This window comes from Takifugu rubripes, chromosome 21 (assembly GCF_901000725.2).
Source record: "Takifugu rubripes chromosome 21, fTakRub1.2, whole genome shotgun sequence".
Taxonomy (NCBI): Eukaryota; Metazoa; Chordata; class Actinopteri; order Tetraodontiformes; family Tetraodontidae; genus Takifugu; species Takifugu rubripes.
In genome coordinates this window covers 15,846,311-15,864,971 of record NC_042305.1, presented here as the reverse complement: position 1 = coordinate 15,864,971, position 18,661 = coordinate 15,846,311, and the positions used below count along the sequence as shown (strand labels likewise).

The 18,661-nt window shown below is 48.9% G+C and overlaps 5 protein-coding genes across 9 annotated transcripts in view; 3 read left to right on the top strand and 2 right to left on the bottom strand.

Annotated features, from left to right (window-relative positions):
- Positions 1–4,589, top strand: part of taok3a (TAO kinase 3a) — a 32,239-nt gene extending 27,650 nt beyond the window's left edge. For all 4 annotated transcript variants that reach the window (XM_029829536.1, XM_003975098.3, XM_011615960.2 and 1 more), the window contains exons 16-21: positions 157–285; positions 942–1,145; positions 1,490–1,729; positions 1,898–2,110; positions 2,278–2,460; positions 3,286–4,589. In XM_029829536.1, coding sequence (XP_029685396.1) covers positions 157–285; positions 942–1,145; positions 1,490–1,729; positions 1,898–2,110; positions 2,278–2,460; positions 3,286–3,447 — 1,131 coding nt within the window. In that variant the 3' untranslated portion in view covers positions 3,448–4,589. The remainder of the gene's footprint in view (positions 1–156; positions 286–941; positions 1,146–1,489; positions 1,730–1,897; positions 2,111–2,277; positions 2,461–3,285) is intronic.
- Positions 4,590–4,705: 116 nt separating this feature from the next.
- On the bottom strand, positions 4,706–5,990 carry pebp1 (phosphatidylethanolamine binding protein 1). The gene is made up of 4 exons (XM_003975099.3): positions 5,764–5,990; positions 5,394–5,503; positions 5,206–5,306; positions 4,706–5,097 (listed from the first exon to the last, which is right to left on the bottom strand). The coding sequence occupies exons 1-4, from the start codon at positions 5,896–5,898 to the stop codon at positions 4,880–4,882; spliced, it is 564 nt and encodes a 187-aa protein (XP_003975148.1). The 5' UTR covers positions 5,899–5,990; the 3' UTR covers positions 4,706–4,879.
- A 936-nt stretch (positions 5,991–6,926) lies between these two features.
- On the top strand, positions 6,927–10,745 carry vsig10 (V-set and immunoglobulin domain containing 10). Of its 2 annotated transcripts, XM_011615961.2 has the most exons (9): positions 6,927–7,200; positions 7,290–7,601; positions 7,827–8,132; positions 8,203–8,472; positions 8,809–9,093; positions 9,231–9,344; positions 9,440–9,452; positions 10,009–10,145; positions 10,221–10,745. In XM_011615961.2, exons 1-9 carry the CDS (start codon positions 7,152–7,154, stop codon positions 10,313–10,315), a joined length of 1,581 nt encoding a protein of 526 aa, XP_011614263.1. In that variant the 5' UTR covers positions 6,927–7,151; the 3' UTR covers positions 10,316–10,745. The 2 variants fall into 2 exon arrangements, with proteins under 2 accessions (XP_011614263.1, XP_029685399.1); XM_029829539.1 differs by lacking the exon at positions 7,290–7,601.
- Positions 10,746–11,017: 272 nt separating this feature from the next.
- On the top strand, positions 11,018–15,052 carry wsb2 (WD repeat and SOCS box containing 2). The gene is made up of 9 exons (XM_003975188.3): positions 11,018–11,332; positions 11,455–11,623; positions 12,164–12,366; positions 12,437–12,568; positions 13,413–13,513; positions 13,626–13,822; positions 14,086–14,175; positions 14,260–14,376; positions 14,484–15,052. Exons 1-9 carry the CDS (start codon positions 11,293–11,295, stop codon positions 14,698–14,700), a joined length of 1,266 nt encoding a protein of 421 aa, XP_003975237.1. The 5' UTR covers positions 11,018–11,292; the 3' UTR covers positions 14,701–15,052.
- Positions 15,050–18,215, bottom strand: rfc5 (replication factor C (activator 1) 5). The gene is made up of 11 exons (XM_003975100.3): positions 18,037–18,215; positions 17,622–17,686; positions 17,275–17,411; positions 17,112–17,191; positions 16,953–17,026; positions 16,504–16,663; positions 16,323–16,404; positions 16,017–16,146; positions 15,796–15,873; positions 15,327–15,381; positions 15,050–15,246 (listed from the first exon to the last, which is right to left on the bottom strand). The coding sequence occupies exons 1-11, from the start codon at positions 18,081–18,083 to the stop codon at positions 15,147–15,149; spliced, it is 1,008 nt and encodes a 335-aa protein (XP_003975149.1). The 5' UTR covers positions 18,084–18,215; the 3' UTR covers positions 15,050–15,146.
- Between the last annotated feature and the right edge of the window lie 446 nt (positions 18,216–18,661).

Sequence of the window (18,661 nt, the reverse complement as noted above, 5' to 3'; positions counted from 1 at the left end):
CTGTGAGTGGAGGCGGTTTAATCTAGAAACTCCAAAATTTGTTAATATCTATAGAGCTCAGTCTGATTAGCCAGGCTCTCACCTTAAACACCAGAGAGCCGCCGTGCTAAGCTAGCACCACCTCTCTTTCACTCTTATGCTCCATGTGTCTCCTAGATGAAGACACTGCTCACAGATGAGAAGAAATTCCAGCAGCAGATTGCGGCCCAGCAAAAGAAGGAGCTGACCACCTTCCTGGATAACCAGAAGAAACAGTACAAACTCTGCAAGGAGAAGATTAAGGAGGTGCGCCTCGTTGGTTGGCTTTCGGTTTCTTCCCCTGGGCGAGCTCATTCGTACGCCTCCCTCGCGTGTGACACATGTTCCCGTGTGCTGCCTGTTATATCAGCACTCCTCCACACCAAACCGTGCACGCAAAGTCACGTTGAGTCACCTGACCTACCCGCAGTGTAGGAGGAGAGCCTCGGTTCCATACACACGACATACATTTGTGTGCTCGTGCTCCGAGGCCAGAGAACTCTCAGCCTAACTGTGGGTGCCATCCACGCTTTCCAGTGACAAGATAAGTGACCAAAATTAGGTCAGCGTGGTTAAAAGAAAGCAGCACTGGCAGGGAGAGATATTTCCCACCAACAGAGAGATCGGCTGCGAGCTGCCACGGAATTAGACACCTCGGAGAGCGAGGATCAGGCTGCTGTGTGGAGTGTATTAGCTGGAGTTGGAGATTTCCTTCTAACCCATGAAAAAGGCAGAAAAGATGAGGGGCCGATGTGGCAGCAGCACGTTTGTCTGTTCTCATGATGGAAGGCCAGAGTTTGCTCTTATTCATAAACAGCATTTTAACCCCTTCAGACCTTTATGCTCATGGTTAAAGTGTAAAGAGTCTTTTAAAAACATTTTCACGTTAAAGTGTCATAACTAATGAGCTGCACGCTCGGCAGGAGATGAACGAGGACCACAGCACACCGAAGAAGGAGAAGCAGGAGCGTTTGTCCAAGCACAAGGAGAACATGCAACATTCCCAGGCCGAGGAAGAGGCCCACCTCCTGACCCAGCAGAGGGTCTACTTTGACAGGAACTGTCGTGCTTTTAAGCGTAAAGTTATGATCAAGAGACACGACCTTGAACAGGAACAGATCCGAGAGGTGAGGCTCTGCTCAGCTGTTTGTTCAATCATACAGGCGGTTTATATGCCGGTAATAAAAAAAAAAAAAAAACCTAAACAAATTAAAATTCTTTTCTCAGAATACACTAATTTGTTCTTAATAATTACTCCCATTGTTCTTTAGATCCTCGAACTCTTTCCTGCTAAGATGATTAGCAACACAAAGCAATTCGCTAATCTGCAAAGCGTTTAAACCCGGGGAAACGTGCACAAGCGTTTTGTGGGAAAACGTGCAAGAGTGCTTTAGAAAGCGTGTTGTAGTCACCCTTCAGCCCAGAGGTCACCGGGTGTGACCTCTGTCTAATGACCTTTCATCCACACCAGGAGCTGAACAAGAAGAAGACCCAGAAAGAGATGGAACACGCCATGCTGATCCGCCACGACGAGTCCATGCAGGAGCTGGAGCACAGGCAGCTGAAGACGCTGCAGAAGCTGCGCATGGACCTGATCCGTCAGCAGCACCAGACGGAGCTGGAGAACCAGATCGAGTACAACAACCGGCGCGAGCGGGAGCTCCACCGCAAGCACGTGCTGGAGCTCCGGCAGCAGCCCAAGAACCTGAAGGTGAGTTCGGCTGTGATCCAGGTGTGACCAGATGCTTTTGTCTCTGCCTTCCTCCCGTGAGTCCATCGTTGAGATGGCGCAAGCTAGGAGCAACAGGGCGATGCCCGATGCTGCATGACAGGAGACGTGATTGTCAGCTCTTTCACGTCTCTGCCCCCCCACCCTCAGGCTTTGGAGCTACAGATTAAGAAGCAGTTCCAGGACACCTGCAAGGTGCAGACCAAACAGTACAAGGCCCTGCGCCACCACCAGATGGAGGTCACGCCCAAGGCGGAGCACAAGACGGTGCTCAAGGCACTGAAGGACGAGCAGACGCGCAAGCTGGCCATCTTGGCGGAGCAGTACGAGCAGAGCATCAACGAGATGATGGCGTCTCAGGCGGTGAGCGGAGACACCTCGCACCTTCCTGCGACCGCTGTTCTTCACACCCCTCGCTCATTTTGGTTTAAAATACTTTCTCTCCCTCCTTCCGTCCACCCTCTCCACCCGTCTCTGCCCCCCCCCCCCAACCCCCCCTCCATCTTGCGGCCCATGGTCGGCTGTGTCAGCTGCGGCTGGACGAGGCCCAGGAAGCCGAGTGCCAGGCCCTGAGGCAGCAGCTGCAGCAGGAGATGGAGCTGCTCAATGCCTACCAGAGCAAGATCAAGATGCAGACCGAGGCGCAGCACGAGCGCGAGCTGCAGAAGCTGGAGCAGAAGGTGTCGCTGCGCCGGGCTCATCTGGAACAAAAGGTTGTGGGCTGAAACACACACACACACACACACACACACACGCCTCACCACAGGTGGGGGTGATGGTGTCATGGCTTCTGCACACAACGATTTCTTTTTTACGTTTAATGGCAGCAGAGTTCGTTCAGAGCGTTTGATCTCTGCTCGATGACCCTGGAAACTGCCACAGTGTTTCATGTCACTGACCTTGATCAAGTTTCATTTCAAATCTGAAAGAACCACAAGGATTCCGGTGCGAACGTACCTTTATTTCCCTTCGATCTCGACAAGCTCCCCTTCCGACGTGTCCGACATCCCCGCCACACACTCGACAGCTCTCCAACAACAAAGAACTGGACCCCTGAGACGACGCAGCGCCTCGGCTCTGCTGCCTCTCAGCGGCGGCCTGTCGCCACCTTGTGGCCGAGCACCGACGCGCAGTCTGGGACTGGGATGATGTCATAGTATTAGAAGCACTATTGTCCTCCGGCAACGTTCATGGTCAAAGTCTGGAGAGTTCTGTGCATGCTCAGTGGTTGGCCAGATTGCCGTATTGCGCCAGGCGCTTCTTTGTCTCCACCTGCGGTCGGTAAACGTTCGCCTGGCGGAGAAAGTAGATCCTGCTCTCGCCCGACTGATGCAGTGCAGCTCGATATACCCGCACCTTTCTACCCCGCGGGAGAGCGCGGGCATTAGTGGTTTCATGATACGAACGACCGTGTTCAACATGTGTGAATATCCGAGATGTTGGGAACGTGGATCGGGGTTTTAAAGCGGCGACGTTGCGGAGTCTGTGGGGAACGGTGACGGTTCCAGGTGTTGACGGCGGATGTGTGTCGCCCCCAGATTGAAGAGGAGCTGGTTTCCCTTCAGAAGGAGAGAACCGACCGCATCAAACACCTCCTGGAGCGCCAGGAGCGGGAGACCGACAGCTTCGACATGGAGAGCCTGCGCCTGGGCTTCGGCAACCTCGGCACCCTGGACCTTCCCAAGGACGACTACAGATGAAGCCGCCGCTGCTGCTGACTGCGTGTTTGGGTGGTCCCCAGGCTCAGTCCGCCCCTCCTCCTCCCTGACCCGGCGGTGCAGGGTTCAGTGCCGCTGACGCCCTCACTTTCGCAAAGAACACACACACACACACACACACTCACACACACACACACTCACACACAGAATCAGCTGTGTTTAAGGCCACTCAGAGGGAGAAGACTGCAGGTGTTTCGGGCTCCTTCCCACCCCAAACCTCCCCCCTTTTTGCCTCTGTGGGCGACACAGGATGACAAAGAAAACACGCTGGAGAACTTCCTGCGGTCGTCATGTGTTTGTAAAAGTGATAACATGTTAAATGTTTCTTGTGTCTTGTGCGAGAATTTCACTTTCGCCGCCACAGAAAGTGGAAGTTGAGGGAAAACCCAGGGCGGGCGGACCGGTGGGACCAGGGGACGAGCCTTTTTAGATGGATCTCATTCTTCCCAATTTGGTTTCGGTCTCAAATTCTGCAGAAAACCAATAAAAGTCCGCGCGTGATAAATCAGACGATCGCCGCGCTGCTGCCGCCTTTTTGGTATTTATTCACAACCTTTTGATGAAAAATTTCAATAACTTGATACTTTTGAGACCGGTGCGATGTACATACAGGTACTCCTCAGATAAGGCCCGGGGGACCCTGACCCGGGAGGGCGGCTGACGGTACTCTTGTGCGTGCGGTACCGGTACCGGTTCCGCTGCGCTGGCAGCCAATGTGAATAAAACAAGCGAACCTGTGACGCGTGAACGTCACCTCCCAGCTAGCACAAAGGGCTTCATGATGTCAGGTGGGGCCGGGGGCTTGAACTTTGTGTATAGAAGGATTTATGGAGAGTTTTACTTATTTTCTTATTGTATTTTAATCGTCACTCAAATTAAAGAGTTTTTAAAGAAGCCTTCTTTTGCCCCTTCATCTGAAAGTATTGGTCTGTTTTGGGATTTCCGTCTGATTTTTTTCTTTGCTGCATTACACAACTCTCAAGCTGTGTACGTCTTATAAACCAGAGCAGTATGATGCTTTATTCAATGCATGCACTTTAATTTTTGTTTTTTTTCTGGGTAAAAGAAAGCATGAATCTGTCAAAGCTTTTAATTATATTTGTAAATAAAGTGTTCATCACAAACTCTGGCGGTTGGAGGGTCTCTTCTCGAGCGTCCGACCGGTTCTGGGTTTTATTGGTTTTATTCTAAGAGTATGTATCCTAAAACACAGAAAAATGCATTAAGAGAAGGAAACAGGTGTTTTGTGTTCTACTTTATTGTAGAATAGTGCAGATCATTCTGGGGGTTCTGAAACGGGCGACATGCCCCACAAAAACAACCACCGTGGGGGTGTTGACGGGTTCCATCCAGACCAAAAACCTCAGTGGGAATTTATAGTGCTAAATGACAGAGAGCTTTTGCGTCTTCCTGTTTATTTTCCAGCCAGCTGCTGGTACAGTTTGGGCACGTAGTCGTCCCACTCCGCCTGGTAGCAGGTTCCTGCCACAGGCGCTCCCAACTTGTACTTCTTCCTAAAGCTCTGGATCGTGAACTTGCCACGGCCGTCCCCGGAGCGGTTGGTCAGCACGGCCTCGGAGCACGACAGGGTTCCCGGCTGCTCGTAGACCAGCCACACATACCTGTGAAGGCCTGCAGGGAGAGGAAGGTTTATGAAGCGCGCTTGGACGTCCACCAACTCGACGCGCCGATAGAATCTCTATCATCAGAACGAAAAAATATCCCTCAAAATTCTTTTACCTGTTCCGTTGGGAGGACCAGAACCCACATAATCGGACATGACGCAGCCAGATGACACGTCGTTCCCTTTCATGTTGACCACCAGGAAGTGGTGCCACTCCCTTTATTAGAGATCGGAAACAAAAGATTATTTTTTTTAAAATGATTTTTCACAGGTCCAATAAAATACCAACAGCTGTTCTTCTCACCGAAATTTGGGGTCTTTCCTGCTGGGAGCATCGGGGTCGGTCAGGGCCAGCGTGTACAGTTTACTGGAGTCACATGCTTCCCACTCAATGGTCGTGGGTCGGTTCTGGACCTGCAGACAGGTGGAGCGTTAACGTGGCGTTATCTCGGACGGCCACACGGGGGCGCCATCGCCACAAACGCTGGGGTTTATATAATTCCACTCACGTTGCCAATCCGCTGCAAGTGAATTCAATTAATGCACAACCAAGTTGCAAAACACTTCTCTTCTATGACAAAAAATATATGTTTTGACGCTAACGCGCAGAAGCAGCGCCTTTATTCGGTTTGTTAGCTTGGCTGGTAGACGCAGCAGTAAGCTAGCTCACTAACCTGCGTTGGCGTGAGTACTTTCCCCAACTCGTCTATCTCCACTGAGCCGTATTTCACAGTGAGAGGCTGCGCTGGCTTTTCTTCGACCTCTTGCAGTTCAAGAGTCCCGGTCCACTGGCTCAGATCTACAGGCATTGTTTCACTTTGTTGGTGTCTAGTCACGGTGGTCGTCACAAGCGCCCCAAAACTGCGAAATGTGCTGCGTTTAGGTACCACAGGAACTTCCACTGACGTCACGAAAAAAATGCAGGTGTCTCTTTTAGTGTGGTTACGTTAACAAACAAATACAAGTGAGCATGGAATTAATATTTAAGTGAACTACATATAACGTAGCAATAACACAAACAATAATAATGTCATTTTAAAAATGCCTTTGTTTGTTTGATGACAGTTAACATCCACAGCTGATTTTAGACCTCCATTGGTGCCAAGAAATATTAGCATTAAATATTATTATAAATATTGTATTGTAGTATCGAGTTTTACCATGGTTAGATTTCACTTTTTAGGGTTGATGTGATGCTGTTTTCACTTTCTAACGACACATGAACACAACAAACATTGGCAGTGGGTGGCCACCAGAGGGCACTAGCGCCTCACTAAATCTCGTTCCATGATTCGCTGTGATTTCTGTCAATCAAATCAAAAATCTCGCCCATGTCCCGCCCTCATCACATGGTCTCTGACAGTTATGCTTGCAGACGTAAAAAGATAAAGATTTATACATATTTATAGAGAGAGGGGAAGGATCCCATGCAGCCATTTGTAAAAAAAAAAAAAAAAAGTATTTGCTGTGGCTAGAATTTGAGATCAGTGATAAATATTATAACACTTGAATGATTTGCAGACTGTCATAACACCGGGAAAGTGACGTCATTATTGACGCCCATTTGGGGTACATAAACGTAGCATTAAATAATCCTCCTGCATTTTTTCTTGTCCTTGCCAGAACACTTAATCTCACAGAAAACAGTTCAACGCACACAATTCTAGCCTCGTATTAGTGTGAGTTTTGTAATATAATATATATAGATCGATATTTATACACCAATGGGGCATTTTACTTCACAACTATTACATGTGTTTAAGAAAAAGAGTGTGACTGCGCCTTTAAAAAGGTGAGGGCAGGGTGTGGCCTATTAGTGATAAGGTTTCTGGATCAATATGATCTTACCTTCCAAACAGCAAAGGGGGATCGGGGAACCTTTATGTGTAACTGGTCCCTGCTGCGTCCTGGGTGCTGGGGGGTAATGGGCGCACTGGTATCGAGCATGTTTGTCAGAGTTGCAGAGCGGCTCACACAGGTGGACTAGTCGGACAGGTTTGGACTGGAAGCCATTTGTTCTGCCCTTCCGAGGGCGATGTAACCTGTCGCAAAGTCGACCACGATGATCCTCGCAGCACTATCGTTTCTACACGCGTGTTTGTGGACGACAGGTGAGTTTTCTACAGACGTATCGGGTGGGACAGGTGAGCGCGGGAGCCGCCTCACGGTGCGTGTTCTTCCCTCTCTGGGGTGGTTGCAGCCGCACTTTCGGGCGAAGGTTCCAGCGATGCGACACTGACGGTCTCACCCGGCGACATCGTGCTACTTCCGTGTTCCTCCGCCGGCGGTCTGGCTCCGAGGTCGACGACGTGGGCCAGAAACGGGCTGGAACTCATCCGCGGTGGCGGTGCGGAGCAGGGCGCCTTGCCCGGCGGTGAAAGGCTGAGCCTCCTTCCTGACGGCACCCTAAACATCGCGGAGGTGACTCCCGGAGATGAGGGCAGCTACCTGTGCAACTCCACCCTGCAGGATAACAGCACCTTCCTGGCACAAGTCCGACTGCGCGTTACCAGTGAGGTCCATCAAAACTAGTACCCAAGATGACTCTACCTCCTGGAAAGATTACTTATTAAAGCAAAACGTAGTCCAGAATCTGAGTTTGAAAGTAACCTTTTAGTTAATCATCCACTGGTATCAGGTTGAGAACAATAATTAGATCTTTTATTGTATTCAAGGGCCGCTTGTTTGCCAACCAAAGCTCGTCCTGGCGTGACAATATCGCTCCGTTTCCCCTCAGGCGATCCAGGGAATCTGACCACATCCATCAGTCCGGCCTCCGCCCTCTCCAACGGCACTCTCTTTGTGTCCCGGGGTTCCGACGTCTCCTTTAACTGCTCCACTTCCTCGGGCTCGTCCCGGGAACTCGCGTGGGCCTTCCGCGGGGCTGCGGCCAGCAACGGGTCGCTGGTTTCCACCTCTGGACCCTGGTTAGTCTTCAGGATCGCAGCCATCCAGCCGGGCGATCAGGGACTCTACGTCTGCAGCTCCCTCGACAACATCACTCAGCAGGAGGTCGAGGCCAGCTCGGAGCTGCTGGTGTACTGTGAGTATCGCACGTTTGAGGGTGACAGAAACAGGAGCGGGCTGATAATTGGCGCACGTCTTCTGGGCAGACGTCTCAGACAGACACCCGGAGTGTATGTGGACCCCAGTGCAGGACCCATCTCATGCTCTCTTTAATTGCACCTGGCCCGGAACGTATCCCACCCCCAGGCTGAGCTGGGTGGAACATCGGGAAGACCGCACCTACGCGTCGGAGATGACCGACAACCTGTCGCTGCTGCTGAACCGCTCCTCGCTGTCAGACGGGCAGAAGCTGACCTGCGTGGCCCGACACGTGGCGCTGGCTCCTGAGACGGGGAAGTCGTGTACGCTCACCATCAGTAAGTAGCCTACAGATGTCGGTGTCCAGATTAGAAGAGGGGAAACTCAATTCTTGCAGCGCTACAAATGGAAACGTTCCTAAACGTCCCAATTGAAAGGATATGAAAGCTCCTCATCAGCCTGCTAACAGGCCCCACGCCATGAGTTTGAGAGGTGTAGCTAGCGCGGGCGTGTTTTGACAGTGTTGCAAAAGACAAACGTCAACAGCCTGTGAGTCAGCTGTGTCACATGACGGCACATCTGTCAACAGTGACGGTGCAGAAGCACGTTGACACGTTTGCTAATGTCCGAGGTGGATCGTTATCGTGTCCACAAACTAGCGTCCTCTCTGCTAGGGCCTCCCTTCCCCGACGGGGAGCCGCTGGCGATGGCGCAGGAGGGCGCCAGCATAACCCTGACGTGCACGGAGGCCACGTCCGCCCCCCCTGCTAACACAACGTGGCGAAAGGGGCTCCAGCAGGAGGACGTGACGCCGGGGCTCAAGTACACGCTGTCCGAGGACGGCCCCGTCCTCCGGCTCACCATACGCAACGTCAGCAAGGGCGACGAGGGCGTCTACTTCTGCCGCAGCGAGAATCTGCTCGGCGTCCGCGAGCTGGAAGTCTACCTCACAGTGCGGAGTGAGTCTGGCGGCGGCGTTCGTTCACAGTCAGTCAGTGCAGACTTGTCACTGCGGGCGTCCGGATGTGCCGGAATGCTGATAAACCCGCTCCCCCTCCCTTGGTTTCCCTCCTGACCTCCTGTTTTGCCTCCACAGCCTCGTCTGCCTACACGGGAGTGATCATCGGGATCTTCGTGGCGGCAGTCATCGTGGCTTCGCCGATCGTGCTCGCCAAGTCACTTTACTCCAACCGGCACCGAGTCTGTCTCGGTAATATGAGCAGAAAAGTTCCCCCAGTGGCACCAAGTGGACTGTACATATTAAACCGGGTTGTATGACTAATTTCTGTTTTGTCTGTTTTCCAGGACGTGGTGTCAGGTCAGTAATGTTGCGTTCAAGTGTCTAATAAAGCATTTTCAACAGTGGTAACGCAGTCTACATCAGGGGTGTCGAGGGCCCTGACCCAGCCGGGTTCTACCATGAGGGCCAATCTTTCACCTGGGCTCCCGCTTGTCTTGGTGGACCATTTTCTGCCTGGCAGGACAGGAAACCTGGTCCAAATGCAGCCCCGGGGGGTGGTGGAGGTGGGGGGGTTGCTTATTTATGTACAAGTTGCATTTCCTCTTTATTTGTCCATGGTTTTACAGATTGGTTGGTGTGTTGTGTTTATGGTCTGTGGGAATTTTGAGCCCTGCAGATCTTCAGCTTGATGCAGCTCCCTCATGCTGCAGGTAGAAGCTCAGCGTTGCCAGTTAAAGCAAATGGAACAACTACAGAATGTGTCTGTTTCACCGTGCGCTCTTTTACCGGGTTATTTCAGAGGATTTAATATTCTATAGTCATATAGATGTATAATAATATAATAATATATCTATATCTATATATAATAGTCATATTCTAAATCTCTGGACGCGACCGCGCCTCTGCTCTGCAGGCAGGAGGACAGAGGAGACGTCATGAACCTGGTGGAGTCTGACGAGGAGCCGGTTTTCCAGGACGCCGTTCCCCGCCTGCCACCGCTGACCAACGGGCACCAAACGACGCTCGTCCAGATACACAGGATCCCATCAAGTACGCTCTCGCCTCGCCGATGCTGCGTGGAATTTGTCCATTTTTAAAAAAAAATTCATTGTTGGTTTTGTTAAGGCGACCAGGAGGACCCGGAAGGTCCCGACCCCAGCCCCGTCCAGCAGGAGGACACGGTAGAGACAGAAGAGCCAGAAAGTCTTGTTACATTTTAGGTTTGGGGTGTTTTTATACTTACATTAGAAATGTACTCCCAGAAAGAATGTGAACAGAATCACTGTAAAAAAAAAAAGCATTTAAATTATTTTTAAAATGGGATTTAAACTTGTTTTTATTATCTATGGAGCATTTTAAATGGGACACTGAAGGCACACATGAAGCTGGTGAGAGAAGCGTGGTTTAAACTCCTCCACTAATGCTGTTGAACCTGCGACTGTGAACTCGACTATTGTAAAAATGTGGTGGAGTCAGTTAGTCATTCAGCAGCGGGCGGAAACCGTGACACGGGGCCACAGTTACAGGACAATGTCCACGTTTTCTCCTTAATCGTGTAAAATATGTCCCTTGTATTGGGTTTGTATTGAAATGAGAAATCAGCGATAGGATTAATGATTCAGATTGTAAATAAATCTTTTTAAAAAAACAGCTTTTATCATTGGTTTCTTTCGTCACTGACTGGTTTGATAATAAATGTCTCATTTTCCTCATTAGAGCCTCTTTTGTATGTTTTTAAAACGCAACTTTATCTTGTCAATGTAGTTAAGAGTAAAAGTATATGTCCAGGGTGATGGCGGTGATTTTCTAGTCGGGTTTTATTGTGTTATTCCATTAATTATTGACAGTTTAGCCAATAATTAACAGTGTGTAACCCGACATGTGAAACCAGGGTGTAGCTCTGAACTCGCGTATCCTTTTTCTTTATGAAACTTTAGGAAATATGATATAAAAATCCGAAGAAAATCTGGTTAAAACGCAATTTCTCGCGTTTCTAAGGGGCGTGGCCTGTTGCAATGTGTTTACGTAATGAGAGAAACGTGACGACAGCGGGCAACCGGGCCGAGGATCCAATGGTCCAGGGTGCGTCGGGCTCCAGGAAGCGCACGTTCAACACCCCAGCGAACCCGACCGTCTCCGCTCATGAACGGCCACCGAACCGGCACCGGACCGTGAGGACGAGCATGTGAAGGCGACGATGTGCTCCACGGAAAAGAACGCGGAGCCACCGGCGACGTGTGAGTGTGGGTCCGGGTATCCAGGCGGCGGCGGAGCCTGGAGAAACATCCGGGGGGGGGGAAGAAAGGGGCACTGGATGCATTTTAATGAATGTTGCTTTTCTTTCCCGTCCTGCTCTCAGCGTCCAACCCGACTCTCCTCTTGGAGCTGAAGACCAGGCGCCCGCCGTCCTTGGAGGGGCGAGCAGGATGCGAGACGTGGAGGGTGGATTTCTCCCCGAAGGGGGACTGGTTCGCCTGGTCCATGGGACACGGGATCGTGTGGGTGGTCGCTTGGCCCCTCGACTCCGTGTAGGTCTATCTTTTAATCCAGCCACGCACGGTGCGTTCAGGAGCATCGTACACTTTAGCATCGGTGGGCGAATCGGTTCAGACGTCAAGATTAATTTCTAAAACGTTTTGGGTTATCGGCACTCGATTATTGTTTGTCTTTGTATTCATGTAAAAACATATTTTAACATCTACCCAACAACATTCGTTATTCATTTAAATTTTGATTATTAAATGTCCAATTTGCAACTACCGGTATGTCAAATAGACAACATAAAGATTAACAATACATCAACAGACTTGAAGGAAATAAGATGTTTGATACACTATTTTATTCTTTAGCATCTGATCCTTCCGTGTAAATTATATATTTTTATCTAATATGGTAAATAAATAAGGTAAGCTTTATGATGAAGGTGTAGATGTGTTCACATATAACCTGGTTAGATGTAATTTTCTGTAAATACATTTCTATTTCCCACTGCACTTAAAGGCAGCATCATAAATTAGCTCAACTTCACACCTCCTACATGTTTAAAATGTCTCCACGCTCCCTCTCAGAGACAGTCAGAACGCCGATACCGACCGCGGAGACAAAAGCTTCAGCTGCGGTCATCCCGTCTGGGGTCTGGCCTTCGGACCAAGGCCTCCAAAATCCTCCGGAGGGACCCCTCCGTCCAGAGCACCAACCAAAGGGAGCAGCAGCCTACTCCTGGCCACGGGCCTGGAGAACGGCATCATCAAAATCTGGAATGTGTTAACAGGTGAGGCCTCTGCCGGCCGGATGCCTTTTCCAGCTTTTCAACATCGGCTGAAGTTTTAATCTGTCTTCAGGCGAGGCTGTGTTCGATCTCCACGGCCATGAAGGCGTGGTGAGAGACCTGGTCTTCCCTCAGAACGGGACGCTCACGCTCATATCATCTTCTCGAGACAAGACGCTGAGGATCTGGGACCTGGCTCACAAAGGTGCGTGCAAACTTAATCCAGGATGAGTATTGTTTTCACTCATTTGATCACAACCTTTAATGAGTGTTTAGCTTCCTCTAAAATGACGCCACCGTGCTCTAAAGAAAGAGAGGGTGTTTATATTCGGGTGGAGGAGAGAAGGGCGGCTGGCTGGTTCCTCAGACTCTGACATGACTGTCTAGGAGATGAAGGTCCAACAGCCTTGTAAATGCAGCGTCTCTGGAACGTTTTTAGGATTTTTTGCGTTGTTTTTAGCCACGAGCATCAACTTGGTCTCCGGGATGAAGTCCTGAGGTGTTGAAAGTCAAAACCATCAACAGAGTCTAATCTTTCACTCGACGCTAAAATCCCTTCCAGCCCTCCTCCTCCTCCTCCTCCTGCTAATTATAATCGTTAGACAGTAATTCAAGTGTTTGTCGTCTCACCTCCACAAAGCATCGCGTGTTTGCTGCAACGTTTCCCAAAGTTCCAGGCTGCTTTTAAAGCCAGTTATTCACACGTTCGGGATTAAAACCTTCCCCGGATTAATAATCCATCCACTTCATGGCCTCCAGGCTGATCTGACATAGTTCTAGTGATTAAAAAAAACCTTTTAGAAACACAATTTGCCTCGTAACGGTAGCTAATTATATTAGGAGACGCACATCTCTGATGTTCCTCCCTGCATCATTCACTGGGTTGTAATCATGTGTTGTAATCATGTAAACGCTTGCATTTCCAATCGGAGCGACATCAGCGGCGTGTTTAGATCCAGAGACAACGCTCGCTGGCGTCAGATGATCCGGCGCTCTGCCTAATCTGTTGGTAGAAATACAGCTTTTTTTTCCCCTTCCGTGCGTTGTAGGTAAACGGGTGCAGGTGCTCTCCGGCCACAAAGACTGGATCAGCTGCTGCAGCGTGTCGCCCGACTGCAGCATGATCGCCTCGGTCGGCAGATTTGACCGGGTGAGGCCTCCGTTGAAGGCGTCTCCTGAAGGACGCCGCCAACACGCCGCAGTCACACCCGGCGTGACACCCCGGGACCCAGCGGCACTAATGAAGCCTCCTCTGTCTTCAGATGGTGTGTCTCTGGAGCCTGCGCTCGTACACATTCATCAGGAACCTGACAGGAGGAACCCGTAAGACCCTGTACCTCCTGTCCTCCTGCGACTTCTCTCCTGACGGGGCGCTGCTCGCCACCGCGGCCTTCAGCGGCTCCAGCTGGTGGATCGACCTCTGGGACCCGTATACCGCCGAGAAGCTGGCCACGCTGATGTAGGTTCGGTCTCAGATGCTCGGATTACGCCCGTCCTGTCGCGAAAGAGCCTCCGAGTGTGTATTTTCTTGTCCTTTTTTGATGACGGGCTAGTACGAGGCGTCCCGTGCTCGCTATCCCTGTTTACATCTGACGCGCTGTCAGACAGCATGGCCCGGTGTCCCGCACCACCTCCTCAACCTGTTATTGCCATTTTTACTGCTAACACCTTCCAACTGAAATCACAACAGAGGTGCAGACGTCTTCTTCCCTGTATCCGCAGCGACTACTTTGAGGACTATGGGCAGAACCAGATCTCCTCCATCCAGTTTTCTCCAGACGGGCTGTACTTGGCGATCGTGACGGACGACAGGTGAGTATTTCAGCAATAACGTCCTCGTCGCAAAACCAGAGCGATAGAAAAGGAGCGACTCCGCACTGAGACGTTTGTCTGCAGGGCTCTCCGGATCTGGGAGCCCGGAACTAAAGGGATGGCGATGCAGACGAGAGCAGACCGGCAATCTAACGGACTGTGCTGCAACTACCATCCACAAGGCGGAGTCGTCGCCACGGGGTAAGTAGCCTCCACACCGGGGTCTCGAGGCCACTTCGGACGATGCTCAGAACTATTCGATCCTTGTCGGCACACATGGAAACACCGACCCTGAACCCTCTTTCCAGAACCAGAGACGGTCACGTCAGGTTCTGGAAGACTCCGGTGACGCTACCCAGCCTGCGCCACCTGTGCCGATCCAGCCTGCGCCACTCCGTCTCCACGCACCAGATCCAGCCGCTGCCCCTCCCCAAGAGGATCATCGAGTACCTGACCTACAGGAACATCCCCGAGCACCTGAAGACCTGCTGCTTCTCCTCCGAGGAGGAAGACTGGGACGGCTGAATCGCCACGCTAACGATGCAACAACGTACTTTAACAAATGATTCTTAATCATTCCTAAAAACAAAAAAACAAAACAAAAAAACATCCTTTTATTGCTTGATTTATTACAAGAATCTTTTAGATGCAAGATTCCTAAAGATTTATTTAATCTATTGCACTACTACTGGAGGACGATGCATAAACTTAATGTTCACATGCTTGATTCACTATTTTATACTTCTAATTTATTGTGTAAATACCAGATGTATATGCATTTCTAATTCTTCTGTTTATCACATGCACTACTACTTTATGGTTGAGTATTCAAACTGGATTTTGGGGGAAATACTTTTAATAAACAAACTTAAACACGTGTTCACGCCCGTTTAATGAATATCAGTAAATGACATGAAGTAACGCCGTGCGCCCTGGTATCAGACAGACCTGCTGGGAGGGGTAAAACGATGTTACGAGGCCTCGCTCGCCACGAAGTCTCTCACCGCCTGGAAGGCTGCGACCATGGAGCTGAGCTGGATCTTCTCATCGGTCCCTGAGGCCAGTCTGTGCCTAAAGAACCACATGACAAGTCCAGTAAAAACATTTCCGATAAATGGTGGCTTAGTTGGCTTGCGAGTGGTCCTACTTACTCCACGTCAGCCAGTTTGATGAGCAGGCCAATTCGGATATCCGGAGGAAAGTCAACTGATGGGGGGCAAAACATAATTATCTTCAATACTGTGAGATTCTGAGAGCAAGGCACACATTTAATTGACACTTGTGTTGGTTAAGATATTAACTAGATCTTAGGTGTTCATGGAAAACTGCTTTATTCCATTTTATTCAACCTAAGATTGTAAAAATAGAACAGCGCTTTGACTGCCCCCTGGTGGCGGATGAACGCCACAAAACTCTTCAGTAATAATTTTGCAACTTGGGTTTTAATGCTACTATAACTGTTTTATCACAATAATGGTTTATAAGATTTAAAAATAGCTGGGCTTGCTCATGAGCAGGTGAGTCTGCATGAAGCTAAAGATCAATAACATAGTTGTTCCCTGTGGACAGACTGGCTGCACCAGTTTAGCAACTGTATGCTGCAAGCTTCAGCTATCTCACCTCTGTGTATCAGCAGGTGAACCTCAGTTAGAATGTCCTGCAGGGCCAAACCTTTCAGAGTCTTGAGTTCCAGGATTTCTATGGAGCAGGTGTTAAGGAGAAACGCACAGGCAAAAAGAAAACAGCTAAAGCAAGAAGATAATTAAACTAGGAAACCGTGACAGGTGATTTTCAGTGAAGCCAGATGGGATCTCAAATGGACCCAGCAAAGTGACGGATACGCTTGTACGCGGTGGTGAAATCTTTGTTGAGGGCCCAGTCCAGGATGTTGGCTATATCTGAACGGAGGGGGTGACCTGTGCAGTTGTACGCCGTTTCCTCTGTGACCTTCTCGTAAGCCATGCTGGTGCTCTGTAACCACAGTGGTCACGTATAAATAACCCAATTTAACTTGTCAGTACATCAGGATGACTGTGTAACATTTAATAAACACTAAAAAAAAAAAGGATGGCAGATTTAAAATTCCCAGCTTTAGCCTGTGAAGCCATTTAGCTGATGATGTGATAGTTCAGAGGCTTTCAGCACACCTGCAATATGTTGAGAGACCTTCTCATGTCGCCCGATGATAAAGTCACAATGGCCTTCATTCCGTCTGGAGTTATGTCAATGCTGCAAGAGAGAATTAACAGATTATAGCAAAGAGAAACGGTGCAGCTTGTAAAATACTAACTTTCTTCTAACTTCCCAAACACACACACACACACACACCTTTCCTGCTGGATTACATGCTCCAGCCGGGGGATCATCTGATCTGGGGACAGCGGGCCGAAGCGGAACCTGGTGCACCGGGACTGCAGAGCTGGGATGATCTTGGACAGGTAGTTGCAGATGAGACAGAAGCGAGTGTTTTCTGTAAACTTCTCGATCACTGAAATGCAACGAGCGAGGGCGCAAATGAATGTTACAGAACATCAGAGAGACGATTGGAATATTCTACAACCCATTTCCAAGAATATACTGTATTCTTAAAGGGTACATGCTTATTTAGATCCAGAGGTAAAGAACTTCTTTTATGGAATAACAGAGGTAAAATTCAGCTACGTATTAGTGCAAAAGGAGCCGCTCCGTGCACAAGCTGACAGTCAGTAAACTGTCTGGCTGCTCACTGAGCCATGTGGCTCTCAGTGGGCAACGCCCGGACAAACAGATGGCCTCACCTCGCCGCAGTGCATTCTGGGCATCCTGGGTCATAGCATCAGCCTCGTCCAGAATCACCAACTTGAAGCCCTTCCTGGCAGAGAAGAACACAGCAGTTGGGGGGGGGGGGGGGGGTTCTCTTGTTGATGTGGGTTACAAAGTGTTGAGGTCCACCTTACTTGAAAATGGTCCTGGTGCTGGCAAAACTCAAAATTGGACCACGTACGACGTCGATACCTCGGTCGTCTGATGCATTTAACTGCATTTGCGAAACGCCAAATTTAGTGTGAAATAGCGAAGAAAAGAGGCCTCACAAAGTGCTAACACAGAACTGCGGTGCACCTCTAAAACCATGGAGTTGAACTCTTTGTCCTTGTACAGCTGTCTGGCACAGGCCAGAATGGTGGAGGTTTTCCCTGTTCCGGGGGGGCCGTAGAACAAGAGATGTGGGAGCTTGTCCTCGTTGATAAACTTCTGAACTGAAGACAAAAGAAATCTGCCTTTCTCTACACACTCAAATGTGTCGTGGTTGTCTTGTGTAATGTGTGAATTCTAACCACTGTTTTCACATGAACAAAGCTACATTTAAACTTAGATAACAGTCAGCAACATTCAGAGACATTCTGTCTAATGAAATGTTTAATTGTGTTTGCTGATTGTGGAACCTGAATGGTGAAACTTTAACTTACTGGTGCTGAGAATGTCTCTGTGGGAGATCAGATCGTCGAGTTTCTGCGGTCTGTATTTCTCTACCCTGGAAGGAGAACAGACATAAATGAATGTCGTCGACATGGTTTTGCAAAATAAATGTTTCGGGAAGTATATTTTTTGATCACAATTCCCTTATTAGTAGTTTTCGCTTTGTCCTGGTGTAAACAAACGTCAACGTCATATTCTTAAGACCTTCTGACATTTTAAGTGCACCATCTTTGAGTGACAATAATGAATAAATAAAAAGTAGCATCAATGTTCTGAAAATAAAGGTTATTTTACAGCTGGATTGGCAGAGATGCTAGTATAGATTTAGCATATCGAGGCTAGGTACTAGCTTGTATCCAGAGTGGCTTACCTAGCACTAACGAGTTACTATACGTCTTTACTTACCAGGGTAAGTTTCGCTTCTGTAAGGGTGTTTTACTGTTGGAAGACATGTTAAATTTCTAAAAATATATGCCTAATTTTTTAGAGGGTTAACTGCAAGACGAGAGGATGTTCTCAAAACACTTGCACGGAGGCGTGTTTGGCGCGTTCCACTACAAAGTCTGCGTCAACGTCACCACGTACGACCAATGGGATCGCTGTGTGAGGTCACGTGGACGTCTGACCGGAAACATGCCCATCATGGGAACTGTCGGACCGAAACATTAAATAACGACATGATTTTGTAGAAAAAGTTTTTTTTTTAAATTACATCTATATTTTCTAAACTTATAATGAGCAAAAATACAAAAGTATGCTAATTTAATATTTCACCTTGTAGCTATTAGACAAGCTAGTATCAAGCGTTACAAATTAACACTATTGCATTTAAATACTTAATAGTGTGTGTTTTGGTTAAAATTTGACTCGCTTTAACTGATATTATATTGCACAGGATATTTCTAGTTTACTGTTTACTACTTTTGACACGAAAAGGCACTTCGGTGCTCTCTTTACACTGTAAAACCTGGTGTGCGGTGATTAAATTCTATCAAACCAAATAAAACAATAATCCCACTTAAATCAAGTT